The sequence below is a fragment of the Lissotriton vulgaris genome, chromosome 4_1 (genome assembly GCF_964263255.1).
Source record: "Lissotriton vulgaris chromosome 4_1, aLisVul1.2, whole genome shotgun sequence".
Taxonomy (NCBI): Eukaryota; Metazoa; Chordata; class Amphibia; order Caudata; family Salamandridae; genus Lissotriton; species Lissotriton vulgaris.
Window position 1 is genome coordinate 398591774 of NC_141691.1, and position 16444 is coordinate 398608217.

At 44.1% G+C, this 16444-nt stretch overlaps 1 protein-coding gene across 3 annotated transcripts in view; it reads right to left on the minus strand.

Moving 5' to 3' along the window:
• The window catches only part of CHM (CHM Rab escort protein), a 980660-nt gene that overhangs the window by 640331 nt on the left and 323885 nt on the right, over nt 1-16444 (minus strand). For all 3 annotated transcript variants that reach the window (XR_015295298.1, XM_086918782.1, XM_086918781.1), the window contains exon 4: nt 12561-12685. Coding sequence is in view for 2 of the 3 variants with exons in the window: in XM_086918782.1 (XP_086774908.1) it covers nt 12561-12685 (125 nt within the window). In the remaining variant the exon portion in view is untranslated. The remainder of the gene's footprint in view (nt 1-12560; nt 12686-16444) is intronic.

The following is a 16444-nucleotide window of genomic DNA, read 5'->3' on the forward strand; positions in this document are numbered from 1 at the left end:
CAAATGGGGAAAAACAGATACTACTTCGTGTAGTTTTTCTTTACTCTCTAGTTGCTTAATATCTGGTACTAAACAGCCTGTTTAAGAATGGGCTCATTTTACAAGGTTGCCGAAAAGTAAACCACCGAGTTTGCACAGCCTCACTTTACTACACGACTTTAATTTTAGGTTTGAATAAATAGTGTTTTCACAATTACCTTACAAACCGGGCCAATGGGATTCTGGAGCTGTCGAATTTTCCGCATAAATATAGGTTTGCCACACTTCCGACAATACCCATCATCTTCTGCATAAACTGCACATTGTAACCAAAAAGTTTTGAGCTCGAACTGATCAAAATTTACAACAGAACACTGCCACAGATGTTACTGCACAGTGGCAGGCTTTGTACTGCGCAGCGGCATGCCATCTTTCAGTCGTAGATTGCTGTAGTTAGGTTTTCAACTGATATTTATTCCTTTGTTTTTTTAGTTATTGCTAGTTTTATAAAACATGAATATGGCCCGAGGGTGCCAGAGCGCTGTACAGGATAAAAAACATAAAATAATTTATTAAAAAAACAAAAAAAATTCCAAGGCAGTGTTAATATGTAAACATGACAAAATTGTGGTGTAAACCTACAGCAAAATGTGCTGCTTTCTGTAACATTATTTGCCTTTTTTGAAATAAATTCAGTCAACCCTGCTGCATAATTTGGTCCAACTATGCCGCAAAATATCTAGGGGTCCTGCATAAGCTGACAGAAGCATGCAGTCCTTTAAATTGTCCGATTTTGGCAGGGAGGAGCCATTTGCATGTCTTATTGTCATAAAAGCTCAAGACGCATTTCCACACAGGTCTGTGATATAATCAATAAGACAGTAGAGGCATTCCTCAGAAGGAATGAGGGATGTCGTGCCTACCCCAACACAACAGGGGCCACACCCGGTAAATCTTCTCAGTCCCAAAAGAGATGATAGGTAGATCTTCTCAGTCCCAAAAGAGATGATAGGTAGATCTTCTCAGTCTCAAAAGAGATGATAGGTAGATCTTCTCAGTCTCAAAAGAGATGATAGGTAGATCTTTTCAGTCCCAAAAGAGATCATAGCATTTTGAAAGGAAAGGAGAACTGGCACGTGTCTCTACGCCTCTCCTTGCAAGCTAAACTCCGCTAGACTGGGAGCAATGGGAGTCAGACAAACCTGTCAAGAACCTCTTATCGATAAAATGGAGCCCTGCTCTTGCACCCCAAAATCAGTATGGACATACAATAAACAGAATTTTACACTTACTTGAATATTTATTTTGCAGTGTTTGTCTACAAAATAAGAATGATCATTATTATTGATTACTCAGCAGATATTATGCATATTAGTGTAAATGTCAGATAGGCTCCAAGCATATTTCATAACATGTCCCTAACCCACTAATGTACTCACTTTCCTAAGTATCTAAGTTCTGCCCTCCATCCAACTAATAGCGAGGTATAATTGTACCAAATCCTAAATCACATCAAGCCACTTATCATTTCCCTGTATACATTATACTGTCACAATTTGTATTTAAGTCCCTTTACATCTCCACTCAGTAACCGGTTCAGGTGTCTAACCCTGCACTTCACGGTACCTTATATTGCTTTATTGTTAATGCTGTCTTATGGAGCGGGGAGGGGTCACTTGTGCTCAACTCCTGCTTTGCAACAAAAACGTGCAAACAGTACCCCTTTGCAGAAACATACGGGAATCTAAAGAAGCTATTGCTACGTGTTTCCTTCTTTCTTCCAAGACGGACATGTACAAGGTCATCTTTCCTCGCAGCAGCGTTCACGCTGCGGGACCAGAGAACGGGAAGTCCTCCATCTCTCTTCGATTTGTTTGAATGGTATCAAAAACTGTTTCTAAGTAGAACACATGGCAATTGAGCACACATTTGTAAGCATAGCAGCCATCCAGTGAGCCTGTTTCTCTAGGTTCTATGCTTATTACACACATTACCTAATATAAAATGCCCTCATGTTTAAATACATTCAGGCCGGTCTTGTATGTAACATGCATCATCACACCGCTCTTAGTCAAAGTTTGTGTTTTTTAACGTGTTAAACAGCGATTAGAGGTTTTGCTCTGTTTAAATGCGGACTAAAGTAAAAAGACCGTCATCTGGCTGTTGTCTGTATATTTATTTCCTACTCCAAAATGGAAGTCTGCAAAGTACACCGATTTACCAGTGGCAAGAACACGCATAGAAATCCTTAGACCTCCAATCTGTGGCTTTGAACTTGAGCAAATCTCCTGGGTAATTTTATATTAAGCAGCCAAATGAAGCCTTCTTCCCCGTTTTGTGGTACCTCCTGTACTCATAAGGTAAACATCCGATTCCCACTCTCCTGTCATTCAGATTCCACCCACAAAGTCTTAAAAAACGATTTTGTGCTGACTGCTGGAAGTTTCAACCTTTATTTTCATCCTCCTACACTGAACAAGCTTCAAGTTGACAGCTAAAAATCATTACTCCACAATAGAACAAAGATTACATTTACCATCTTGTATTATCAATATGCAAATGCTGCTTCTACAAACACAAGGTCTGCTCTCTCTCGTTTCTTATCGCGCACAAATTTGCATCTCCGTACAGTGGGCTAGCTGTTTTAAAATGCATGCCCACAATTCTTTTTCCAAACTCAACCCTTGACATATCCTTTCACAACTTCAAGCTTTGAATAATGCAACAACCCTGCCTCCGAATCCGCTTAAACCAAACCTTTGTACAGCCGCAATTGTTTCAACTAATGCAAAAAATATTATCTACAACCAGACATCAATTAAAAGCAGAAACAAAGAAATATTTCAGCGTGAAAGTGTTTTATAAAGGCCTCTAAACAGCCACTCTTCACACAGGTCAAATGAAAAACTGCCAACCAGCTGGCTAATTTATTCCACACAGGTGTTTACTATTTTCAGCCACTTGCCTTTATTTGCAGCTCATTCCAAACACAGTATTTTTCCCTTGTGATGAATGCACTTTGTCCTACAGCCCGTCATTTCTTATTTGCACACTACATATTGTATTAATGTCCAGGAGAATTAATTTAGAACATGACTTACCTTCTAGGTTATGTACAGTGACATAATGAAAGGAACACACATTTGCAACAACGTCTGAAGCTATACAACCCAAACGACACTTCAAAATAAGAAATGCTTTCTAGAAGTAAAAGGGACTCCGTTTCAAGACTATCTCACGTTTCACACGTATAACTTCACAGATTTGGTAAGCATCCAATAACAAGCATTAGCAAAGCCAATAGGTCTGGCGTTGTCCGCCAGCCTTTTGAACATTCTTGTTTTTTTTTCCACCTTTGCAAACATTTATTGTTGGGAAAGTTTTCTTTTTTTGTTGTTTTTTAAATCTTTTTATTGATTTTTCAGAACAAAAAAATACATGGTACACTTGTAGTCATGCACAGATCCCATTTGCCAACATCAATTTGTATATACGCCATTAGGCAGCTGTATAGATTTACAAGATTTCACTAAAATAATCAACATTGTCTTTGTTGTGTGGGGGGTCTGACCACATAAATAGGAGAAAGGTCTGTCGACACAACATAATCATTAAAGTCTAAGATGCACATACAATATCAAAGTGGACAGTGGGGTGGCCTAAACAAGGATGACAGGAACAGACTTATAACTTCGCAACCCATCATGCACTAGAAGTCAGTCTCCCATTTCCATAATCAGAGAAAAATATCACAACATGGATATCGCAATTAAGCAGTCACAATTTCTCATGCAGTGGACGCAACGCCGACACTCCCCTGGGGACCTGTTTGAGTATGAGAGAGCAAGTAGTAATGCAATGGGGCCCATATATCTCTAGGTCTGGAGGTTACATGTAGCAACTCCCCATAAGTAGCAAGATGCTCTTGACAATAGATTAAGTCATCAAGCCATACCTTGAATTTGGGTGCCCTTCCTCTGCCCCATCTACTGCCACTCTCCTCTTCGCCAGCAACAGTGCCAAAGCCACGAATTTGCGGTGTGCCGCTTGTATCGGCTCGGTGTATCCCAGAAGTGCAAGTGTCGGTGATGGCTCTATATGGGTAGCTACTATTGTAGAGAGTGCAGTAAACATCTGCGACCAGTACAACTGTACCACAGCACAACCCATGCAAGATGTAAAAAATCCACCCAAGGTGCTCGGCAGCGATCACATGTGTCTGTATCCCTTAGTTTATACCTATGCATACGAGCAGGAGTGTAGTACAGCCTGTGAAGGAACTTGTAGTGTATTAATCTAAGTCTGCTACTGGCCGATACCCGCTTTGTCTGCTGTGAACAGAATTCCCACTGCCTATCTGTCAGTTCTATACCCAGTTCCTCATACCATTTATTCCTAGCTGGTGCGGCTACCTCGTCTCTCTGTCCATGAATTGTCCTATATATGACTTACATAAGATGTCTAGGTTTTGCGCTTTGGGGCATCAGTTGAAGCGGAGCGAGGATCTGGGGCTCCGCAGGGAAGTACGGGGTAATAGATCGAAATCCCTGTCGAAGGCGAATATACAAAAAGGTATCTAGTGGTGATTGCGGTATGTCCTGAGAGATGTGTGCCAGTGTGCGAAACTGCTCCTCGTGGTACAAGTCCCCCCATGTCCTAATCTTCGTGCGTTCTAAAAATTTGTGAAAGAGAACCCTCTGTAAGAGGGGTAATTTTGGATGGTACACCAGCGGCAGGAGTGGTGAGTAGAGCTTGGGTACATCCAATCTCTTACATATGTGTGCCCAAGCAGTAACTGTGCAAGTCACCGTTGTTGGTGTCTCAGCTCCGCTAGGGAGCGGTGTATACAGCGCACCATCTATGGGAACCGGTAGTGCAAGCCAGTGTTCCGCAGCCACTTGCGGCATATATCGTGGTTGCCCAACCCTCCCTGGGAGTACGGCCTAGTGAGGACATTCCACTGGAGTCTCGGGCTTTCCCCCCCCATACCAACCGTATTAGTTCGGTTTGCAGTTGTTTAAATAAATAAGCCCCTGGATGATACAGGATATTTAGAAATAGGTACAGTAGTTGGGGTAATATTACCATTTTAATCAGAGACGCTCGTCCCGCCATGGATAGGAGAAGTGTGATCCAGCGTGAGACCTTATCTGTGATGTGGACCAACGTAGTCCCGTAATTAAGACGAATGAGTTTGTCCCCATTTCGTGTAATATGAATACCAAGGTATTTTAGCTCATCCTCACACCATGCCAACGGATAATCCAATGGAAATCGACCCGTCGCCTCAGTAAGAGGGAAGACGCAAGACTTACTCCAGTTTATCTGGAAACCTGAGAGTCTACCAAAAATTATGAACTCCCGAAGGACCGGGTTCAGATTCTGCTGGGGGTCCCAGATATAAAGCGTAATGTCATCCGCGTACAGAGATACCAATATCTGTCTCAGATTACACCACAGTGCTCTGTCTTTGTGGTGTCGCAGTTTTGCCGCAAGCGGTTCAACTGCTATCGCGAACAATAAAGGCGATAGGTGGCAGCCCTGTCTCGTGCCTCTCGAGACTGAGAAAGCCTGGGATATCTTACCATTAACGGTCACCCTCGCCATTGGTGAGCAATATAACAGTTTAATCCAGGAAAGAAAAATGGGAGGAAACCCCATGCGCTTCATTACTCCAAACACAAAGTCCCATTCGATCGAATTGAAGGCCTTCGTGGAGTCTAAAAAAATCGCTGCCAAAGGTAGTTCTGACGATACATTATTTAGGACCATGAAAAAGGTTCTCAAGTTGTGGGACGTTGCTCTTCCGGGTACAAAGCCCGACTGGTCGGGTAGAATTAAGGTTTCCATAAGGAGATTGAGTCGCGTGGCTATGAGTTTAGCGAGGATTTTGACATCACAATTAAGTAACGAGAGGGGTCTGTGAGAATCACAGTGCTGTGACGGCTTTCCCGGTTTTAGGAGGGAAGTGATGAGGGCCTCTCTCATGGAGGGAGGGAGGTGTCCCACGTCAAGCGCGTCCTCATATACTTCCCGCAAGATGGGGGCCATCAAATCTATGTACGTTTTATAAAATTCCACCAGTATGCCATCCGTCCCGGTGGCCTTGCCGGACTGCATATGCATAATTGCCTCCCGCACTTCGTCTAATTCAAACGGAGTACTTAAAAAACGTTGTTGTACATCGCTCAACCAACCCAAGGAAATATCTTCCAGGTAGGTATCTAGGTCCAGTGTGTCCGACCGTTTGGTTGTGTATAATTTAGTATAGTGCGCTGTAAAGGCATTTAAAATATTAGCTGTGTCTCTGTACACCAGCCCATCTAAGCCTGTCAATTCCAGTACCACATTGGAGCCTCGGGTGTGTCTAATTGTTTCAGCCAGTGCCTTTCCCGGCCTCTCACCCTCTCCGTAGCGGCGGACGGCCAGTATTTCCCACGAAAGTGTGATTCTCTACGGGCCGCATCTGTGTATTCTGAGAGCTTTTCCCTGATTTTAGACTTAATGGCCTTATCTGGCGCAAGAACCAGCGACATTTCCAAGGACTTGAGCTCAGTTTCAAGTGTCTGCAGAGTGCGCATAATGTCCTTAAGAACACCAGCCCCTTTCAAAATACAATAGCCCCTCAAGGTGACCTTAAACGCCTCCCAAATAGTTTCTACCTTGTCAACTGAATCCTTATTACTGGCGAAGAAATCTAAGATCTCTTTCAGATTTCCTCTTGGAACACAGTGTCTACTAATATGGTAGGCTGCAATCTCCAACTAGGCTGTGCTGGACCAAGATCTGCCAGGCGTGTGGTCTGAATAGGTTCTGGCCAAATGTTGCACCCTAGATATCATAGGGCACAAGGTCGCTGACAGGAATATATAATCTAAGCGCGCACAAGATGCCGCATGCGCAGTAAAGTGGGTACCTTTCAGATCAGAAGGATGCAAATGCCTCCAGGCATCTATCAGAGTATACTCTGCAATTGTGGCGTGCAACAAGTTACGCGCACTAGTGTAATGATGGGCGGGAAGGGTGCGACCTGTCAACGTTCAGGTTACATGCCACGTTGAAGTCACCGCCCCATATAATGTGTTTGGACCCAATGTCTATAATGGCAGCCCACAGGTCGGTATATAATTGTGGGTCATCTGTATTCGGCCCATAGCAGCATGCCAATGTGACCGAGTTAAGTCCTAGTCGTCCCCAGGCCAGACAATACCTCCCCTGTGTATCGCAGCGCGTACCAGCTAAAGTGAACGGAGTGCGCCTCTTGATAAGGATAGCAGTGCCTCTCCCATAGGACAAAAAGGAGGAGAATATCCTGTGCACTGCCTATTTACAAGCAAATGTATTAGTATGTTGTGGGCTGATGTGCGTTTCTTGCAGAAACGCCACATGGGCCTGATGCCTATCCAGGTAGGACAATACTTGGCGCTTCTTGCGTGGGTCCTCCAACCCTCGAACATTCCACGTAACAATATTCAGGTCAGCCCCAGACTCAGAAGGCATAATTCACAAAGTTTACCATTCCCGTAATTCTCCAAGTGGTAGCGACTGCCAGTCCACAGATGTGCCTCATCTATAGAATCAGTGACCTAACAATGTGCGCACCATCCCCACCACAACATGAATCCACAGCAACCCATAATATAAAACAATCATTGTGCATGACATCTACGTGTACCTTACATCCAGCACCCAGAACTAAGCTCCCAACATATGCTTGAGTATTGAGATTCAGCAACAGATATCCCCCTGCCCATGAACGCAGCCAAATCCCGTCTGGTCCCCTCCTCCACCACCCTATCCCAACCTCAACCGTAACAACATGCAACATAGGCCCAAAGTGGATACACCCTATGGGCACAAGTCAGGTTGGGAGTGGGGCCCGGAATACATTACCACTGGGACAACCGGTACAGTCCTGAACAGCATGCCAATCGATAGTCTGTAGATCTCCGCCACACATGCGGTCTACCGTGGTTGATCATAAATGTCTGGCCATTTCCAGTGAGCGTATCTTGCTACTGTTCCTCATCAGCTTCCTGTGCATCATCGAGTTGCCTAGCTCCTCGTCCTCCACCAACGCGGTGCGGTCTCTTCACTGTTCGAAGAAAATCTTCAACGTGCTGAGGGTTTGTAAAGAAACGCTGCTTTCCCTGATGCGTTACCCTAAGTTTCGCAGGATACAGTAATGCATAGTCAATCTGTGCAGCACACAGTTTTTTCTTTACTTCAATAAACTTGCGCCTCTCCTCCTGAACAATCGGGGTGAAGTCTGGATAAATCGAGAATGAGACTCCATCGTAAGACAAGTTCTGTTTCGTTCTTGCGGCGCGCAGGGCTATATCACGGTCACAATAATTTAGTAATCCCGCGATAATAGGACTTGCCTGGCTTCCAGGTGGCGGTCTCGGGCCGAGAGATCTGTGTGGTCGCTCCACAATGAATTGCGCGGAGACGGCGTCAGGGCCGATTGCAGCCAAAAGGAGTTGCTCAACGTATTCCTCCATGCGCCCAGTGTTCGTGGACTCCGGCACACCAGTTACGCAAATATTACTGCAGGCCTCCAAATCCTCATTCTTCCCTGCAATCACTCGTAGGAGCTTGTTCATCCTGGCTAGCTGTGTCATGTGGCCGGCAGTGGTATCGTCGTTCTCCGAAATGCTGCTCTCAGTTTCCTTAATGCGCTCTTCATGCATATCCAGTTTGTGCGCAATGGCGTCCATCCTGGATGACATCCGGTCTACCTTATCTACCACCGTAGCGAACCCTTGCCGCATCTCCTGGAGTATCTGGTGCATATCCATTTCCTTAGAGGGTGCACTGCCGCCTGGCATATCTGCCCTGTTCGCCTCGCTGTCTTCTAAATTAGGCCTGGTTGACTTTTTTGCCGCGTCAAAATTGAGTTTGGGCTGCTGAGTGTCCAGTTTGCCCATGATGCCAACGATAGAGGGATCGCAGGGTACTCTGCTGACCCGCCAGTACAGGCCGTCCACAGGGGCAGCAGTGCCTCACCATCGCCTTGTACCGCACCGGTGTTAACAAGACTCCGACTCTGAGGAACCTTCAAAACCGCCCGGCCTCCGAGTCCTCTGGCTCACCCCTGTATGTTCTGCTGTCCAGATTCACTGTGCTAAGGCAACTGACCAATTATTGCAGCGTGTCTGGTGCCCAGTCTGACATCACCAGCCAACACCTGAATTAAAATAAGTGACAATGGAGGCTTCATAGCAATTCACCGCTGCAGCCCCGTCTCGGACCTCTCATGTGCTCCCATCAATGCACTTATAGCCTCTACTGTGTAGTATGCGCACCAACAATGTCCTGCGCGGGGGCTCACCTCACTGCAGTTCCTAGGGAGCCCCACCGGGTCTGCCCGTCGTACGTACAATGCCAAGCCTGTTCTGCCACAGTTAATTCTTCAGCAGGTCGCAGGGGGCCGCCAAATCCCTCACTCCTACCTTCCTCTTAATGCCCCATCGTCTGACCATGCAGGAAACCACACCCCTGCTACCGGGGCAGGCGGGACACAGTACCGATGCAGCCCAGAGCGGCCCACCAACAGCGCTCGCCGCCTCAGGAGCCGGTCTTCTCCAGAGCGGGGGTCACACCTCGTAGCCTGGCGTCCGCTGTCTGGTCCGCTCCAAACGCCCGGGGCTCCCGGGAATCGGCAGGTTCACGCTCCGCTCCTTTCCGCTGGCTTGGCCTAGGGCCTCTTGCCAAGCAGCGGTCTGTCCTGGTTGCTGCCGCCGCGAGCGTCACTCCTCCCGGCTCCGGTGATATCAGGGCCCAATCTGTCCAGGAATCTCGCCGATGGTTGCAGGTAGTGTGACCTACACAGTGGCTCACCTTTAGACCCTCGTTTCTCCGGTTGTATAGGATAAATTAAGGATTTTGTTATCAGGCAGCCGGAGCCTCACAGAAGTGCGGCCATTCGGCTTGTGCGCCCTCTAGCGCCCCCCTTATTGTTGGGAAAGTTGCCTTGAATTTGTCAATCCGAAAAAAGATTTGATAGAGAAGAACATTTTTTATGGTCTCAAAAAAGGCACAAATTACCATAGTGTTTCTTAGCAGTGAAAAGAACTACTTTATGTGTGGATGAGCCAATGTCTAAAGTAGGGTGACGCATTGCCCCTTGAACAAGTGGGTTTGAGAAAAATGTGAATGACAGCTACTGACAAATGGATTAAGTGTGGCTGAAAACCCCAATAAGTATCTCACTAGTCACTCCCATCTAGGGGGCCTACACAGCCGTCCCAACTCCTTCATTAGCGCTGCAAATTGGTCTGAAGCATTGCCTATTAAGGATTGATACAAGGTTGAAATGGCTCCTTGACCCAAGGGGCCAAGAATCACTTTGGGTTCTAGGGGACTGCATTCCGGTAGGCTGGTCAGAGTAGCGTGATAAACCGTCAGGGTGTGGCTTAATTGTAAATATTGGTACAATGTGAACTGATGTAACGCAAAGTCTGTAAGTAACTCCAGAAAGGACTTCATCTGTGCACCCTTCCATATGTCACCCAGTTTTGAGATGTGCCCCTTTTTAAGTCTCGCTGAGCCAACACGCATGTGTTGCTCTACGAGAGTTAAGTAAGGGCTCTCAAAAATGCTCCCAAAGTCTTCAGGCGGATCGGGTACAGTGCATGTGCGCCGGCCCCGCGCACTATTTGTCCGCCTGCAGCCTTGGGGAGGACTTTCGCGGCTGCTTTGATGTTCTCAGTGAGCCGCGCGACCACTGAGTACATCAAAGCGGCCGCGAAAGTGATCAGAGGCGTGCGCACCATTTGTCAGCCTGACTGTGCTCTCTTTGCACTTTTAGTAATGGGTCTCGACGCGCCTGGCTCGAAGCTCAAGGCAAAGGAAAGCATTTAAGCAACAACCGCTTGTTTTTTCATTTCGCGGCCACAGCTGCCTCTGTAACGGATCATTAATTTAATTGCTGTGACTCATGCAGGTTTGCTTGCACTCCCCCCTCCCTGTCCTCTGCCCCTCCCCCGCCGCTGCTGCAGTAGCAAGGCGCTACACCTTTCAACCTCCGAATTTCTTTCAAAGAGCAGCTGCCCCGGCCCAACTTTCCCCATACCCAGTCCATGACCGTCGAGTTAGTCACATACCAAGTCTGACCCTGGCTCGGCTTTAACATTTGCTGGGTTGTCCACCTCTGTTCATATCTAAGGATATCTGCATTTTTCTCAATATTCCTTTCAATCATGATAACCGCATTAATGATGTGATTCTCGACTCCCAATACCATCTCTGTAGACACGTTGCTTTGCTCGCATGTCATATCTCTATGGGAACTGCTGCTCAAACTACTGAGCAGTGTGCCGCTCATCCACTATTCTGCTCTCTATAATGACGGCTACTCTCTCCATTTAAGCTGCTCTCTATGGTCCTGCCTCTTCTGATACTACTTTGAGTTTCTGGGTTGCCTGTGCTTCCGGTTCCGCCAATGCTTGTTTTAACTTTCAGCCGTCAGTGCACGCTTTCAACAGGCACTTCACTTTTAAACATATTCATCTAAAGCACAGCAAGACACCATTGCTACAAAAATAAATACACATTTTTTTGGCCTACAATTTATAGACTTTTGTTGCAATTGGTGTTGCAATATTTAGCAATGTCAATAGCGAGACCTATTGCATTGCAAATGCTTGTTGACATGATCAACCACACTTTTTCCCTAGTAATAAAGCTCAAACTCTCGGAAATGGGAGACTTATTGCAATGCAAATGCTTGTTACTGAAAGCAAGAAATCCCAATTATGGTCTTCTTTGACTCCTTCCCACCATGTTGCAGCAAGCCACACAATTTTAATAGCCGAGGCATGAACCACTGACAGGTGGTAAAAACTATAGGGATGGCTGTGCTATTCAGAATACAAATCTAAAATATAATTTAGCATTTGGTGTTGGGAATCACAGTCACCCTTTCTAAACATTTTATGTGGTATAATTTAACAAAACGTGTCTTTGTTTCGAGCTTAAACAGCTGATGAACACCATTCACTTGTATCATTATCAATTGATATTGTAGCTGCTTTTACTATACATTCGCTTTACAATCTCGTTCAATATAACCTGGTTGAAGGGGGCCATCTGGAATTTTTTAAGCTTGCTTATACCACAATGTTACTGAAAATCTGAGTTTCTGTCCTAAAATATGGCAAATAAAGTTAGGTATTTTTGATTTATTTCTAACATACATTTTTAATTCAATGTGTGTACATTTTAGAGGCAGCGTAGCTATTATTCTACTAAAATAAAAAACGTCATTCTATATTGCTTGTCCAAATGTATTAAATTAAAAAACAAGTGCAGTTAAATTGTCCTGCAATAAGATGTAAAGTAGTTCCAACCCCACACCAAAATACAACACTAACATGTAAAGCTCGACTCTATATTTTTCTATCAGTTAAAAACAAATGTAGTACTATGGGGACATAGGAATACACTTTTAGAATTACAATTTTATAAGAAATGCATAAATGTTGCAAAAGCAACAAGATTTGTATAAAGTGAAATTAACTTATTGAAAACATTTTATTTCCTTATTTAAATGTATGCTCTGCCTAATCATTGCTTACCTTGCATAACAGACAACTTCTATGTTCTGAACGGTTGTATTCTTCACATTTAAAGATATTGTATTTTCCGTTTCCAGGATTTGATCTTCCCAGCTCGTAAATGGGATAATGTTGTCATCTTCTTGCTAACAAAGAAATCATGAAAGCAAAGTTAACAATATAGAGCATTTTTAGCTGTAGATTTATGAGGTTAGTTTTCAAAGCTTTTCTCCAAGCTGGCTCCAACTCAAGAATCCGCCCATAATTTTCAAGAAAACATGTGGCCTCTTTCATTCTGACATACTGTCTTCCTCTCTTTAAATATACATTCAGAGCGTGCTTTTGGCAAACTATTTCTCAGTGCTCACTTAGACATTTTCAAGTCAAAACTGCTTGAAAGAGCCAACAATTCCTACCACTGAGAAGTCAGAATCGCACCTGATTTGGGGGGGAGGGAGGGGGGGGGGGTTACTTTTTTTACACACTGTTTCTTCAAGGAAATAAAAAAAAAAAAGTGATGCAAGTTTCAAGATCTGGAAAGTTTCACAGAAAGCCATCCAACCTTCTTCCGTATTGCAGCCCGAAATCTGAAATACAGGAGCACTTGGCTGATAATATTAATAAAAAGTGTAAGAGAGAAGGTCCAGAAAATGCTTCTCTGGTAAACGTGTCCATCATTTTCGGTTTTTCTAGCGCTTACATGCATTTGAACTAATCATCTTCTATTTTATGTTATCCTAATATTACCCAGGTGTTTAAATATTTTGGTAATATCTGTTTATTCACTTTTGTGTTTGTTTCTCATAACGTGGTTTCTCTTTGTCTTCAGAAATAATCCTATTCTTTTTTACAAACGTGTGCTTTTACGTGACGTTTAATTCTTTTGTTGTTTCCCTGCATCATTGTGCATTCATACATGCCTTCTGTGTCTTTAACAGAACCCAAAACAATAGGAAAACATTACTTATTTGTCTCGTAACTTTTCATCATGAGCATCTTCTTTAATTTACATACATCAAACTTTACCTGCTTCTTTCCAAAATCTCAAACACATGCTCATGAAAACAAGCATTTGCAAAGCCAGTAAGTCTTGCCTATGCTGGAGCTATTGGCTTTGCCAATATGTTTTAGCCATATTGTACGCCAGTGTAACTGCTGTTCAGCATGGCTAAAGATTAGCAGGGTACAGGAGAGGAGGGTGGCGTGCAGTGTTATGGAGTAGCGTGAAGTGAAGTAGAGGGTCATGGAGTGGCGTAGAGTAGTGTCGGAGAGTGTTGTGGAGTTTTGGGGGAGAACAGTGTTGTAGAGTTCAGTGGTGTAGAGTGTCAGAGTGGAGTGGAGTGACAGAGTGGAGTAGCATAGAGTGGAGTGGTGTATACCAGAGTGGAATGGAGTAGAGGTTTTTGGTGGAGTGGAGCGGTTATGTTTCTTTTTCGTATAGGTACCCCAATATAGGCTCAGGTAGTCACCTAACCTTTCACCTATATTCTTCCCAACCATTACTCTACTTAACGGTTCTTAGGACTGACCTTTAACCTAGTTACGATAATGCTTACAGGACGTAGGGTTTTCCCTGAAAACTATTTTCATCCATTATGCATGAAGATTCTTGGAAACTCAGCAGGACTACAATCTCCTGCATAATAACTATGTATAAGGGTCATTCCTTCCGTCATTCTAAATCCGTCATGACACAGCAAGGTGGAACCCCTGAGGGTACCACTTTGGGTACATAAACACCATATCTTATTGAGGCAGTCATAGAAGAAGAGGACTTCCATGCTGACACACTGACACAAGACAATGAGGTTCCTGCACGCAGATACTCAGGCTCGCAGTGGTATGACATTCCATGTGGGGTGTCCAGCTGGATACCAAGAAGGGGTCCCACAGTCTCTCACTTCAGTTAACGGGGTTTGACTTTACCCTATAGGGATTCTTGGCTTTACACCTATATACATGCTAGGTACACTTAGGTACATCTAGTTAGGGTTGCATCATAGGAGGATGCATTTATTACTGTCATGTATTTTATATACCTGCCTGTATCCATTGTTTTAGCACAATGGTAGAAATCTACCATCCTTTTACTTTGTTAGTGCTTCAAATCATTTATATCTGTTTTTGTCTAATTGTTGTTTCAGCACAGCTATTTTACACTAGAATGACGCTGGTTCAATAAATGATTATTAAAAAACTTCCCCACTGTTTATTCTGTGTAGCTCTCTGAGACAAAGTGAGCACGAGTGACTAAGTGAAAAGTATTGCACTGTTTCAACGATCCTGAGGGATCAGGGTTGTCATGTTCGTTAGTTGCGCAGAACTATTCTCTCCTCTGTAATAGGGGTTTCTAGTGGCACTGTGAGCTAGCTCATACACAGGCCAACATACCTGGTGGGGGTGTCAGTTAGACAACAATCCTACAGTGTATGTTGTGTAAACGTACAGATCCTATATAGGTTTATAGGACCTACACGACATGGCACCGCCAACGTTGCATATTTAACTGTCAAATCTGAGTAGTTAAGTCATGCTGTTCTCAGAGACCCCAACTCATATTTCCACAGAGACGTCTGGAGTGGAAAGGGAACTTTCCGCCACAGCTGAGTAGGCATATTTATTTATTTATTTATTTATTTATTTTTAATATTTATAGAGCGCTGCATATACCCTTGGGCGTCTTGGCGCCCAAGGGTATATGCAGCGTATCCTATGTATTGGCTGTAAGTTTATCAAGCTTGTAGGATAAACAGTTCCTGTGTGCATAAAACCTTATCTAAGTTTTCTTGAAATCTCTTCTTTCAAAAACAATGGCTGGCGAAGACACCACTGTGCAAGCACAACGTGCTACAGTTAGGGAGGAAGGAGAGGATGATACAGTAAACATTTCAGAAAATGTTAGAACTGCCCTTACTTTAAAACTAGCAGACTATGGAGTCACAGCTAGAGGTGGGACAGTAACATTTGTGACTGAGGCTCACGAGTCATATAGAACAGAGGTATTCTATTCATGGGTCAAATTCCCACAATAAGATGCACAATAAAATACATTTCATTCTTACACTGAAGACGAAACACCCGATGAATACTGTCCATATGAGGACATTGAAGTTACCCTCACCTTTCAGAAGCATATTAACTGGTTTAAAGGCGCCCTCCCCCACACAAAAGACAAAGAAAGACTAGGTCTGCTCGGAAGAGATGGAGCCACTTGGCCAGTCCTTGCGGCTTACACTCCACATCCAGACCTTGACACAATGGCAGAAGCAGACTTACGTCCACTTCATAAAGAAATAATAAAACTTTACAGAACCCTGACACCGTTTGTGATTAGAACGCTCACCCTTCAGCCAACAAAGGCTACACAAACAGGACAAATTCAAGGATCTACAACTAAAATAACACCACAAACGCAACAAGCAGTTATGGGTAAAATGCCCATTAAACATGACCAAATGCCATTCTGGATAACAAAGCTAGAGGCAGTATTTCCACATGCAAGCCCTGAAGAAAAACACAGAATGTTAACAATCTGCTTGCCAATGGGGATAGCTTCCCAGACAGAGGATTGTATCACTTGGGGTACAGTATTCACTGCCATATTTACCTGAACTCATGGTATCCCGACAATAGCAGTAAGACTAGATGAATTAAGACAAATACAGGATGAGTATGAAGCTGAACCTGCTCTGAACTTACAGGTAAAATCATTAGGTATTTTTGCCCAAGTATCAGCTATCATATTAGTGAACGTTAAAGGGGATGCAGCAGCAGTGGCAATACGCCACCGCCTGAAGGATTTCACTTCTTCACAATAGGAATGTGAATTACCTAAAAATATTGAAGACAGCCATGCTAAATTAGGTAGAGAGTTTGGGAGCTAGAGCAACAAAACCTCAACTGAT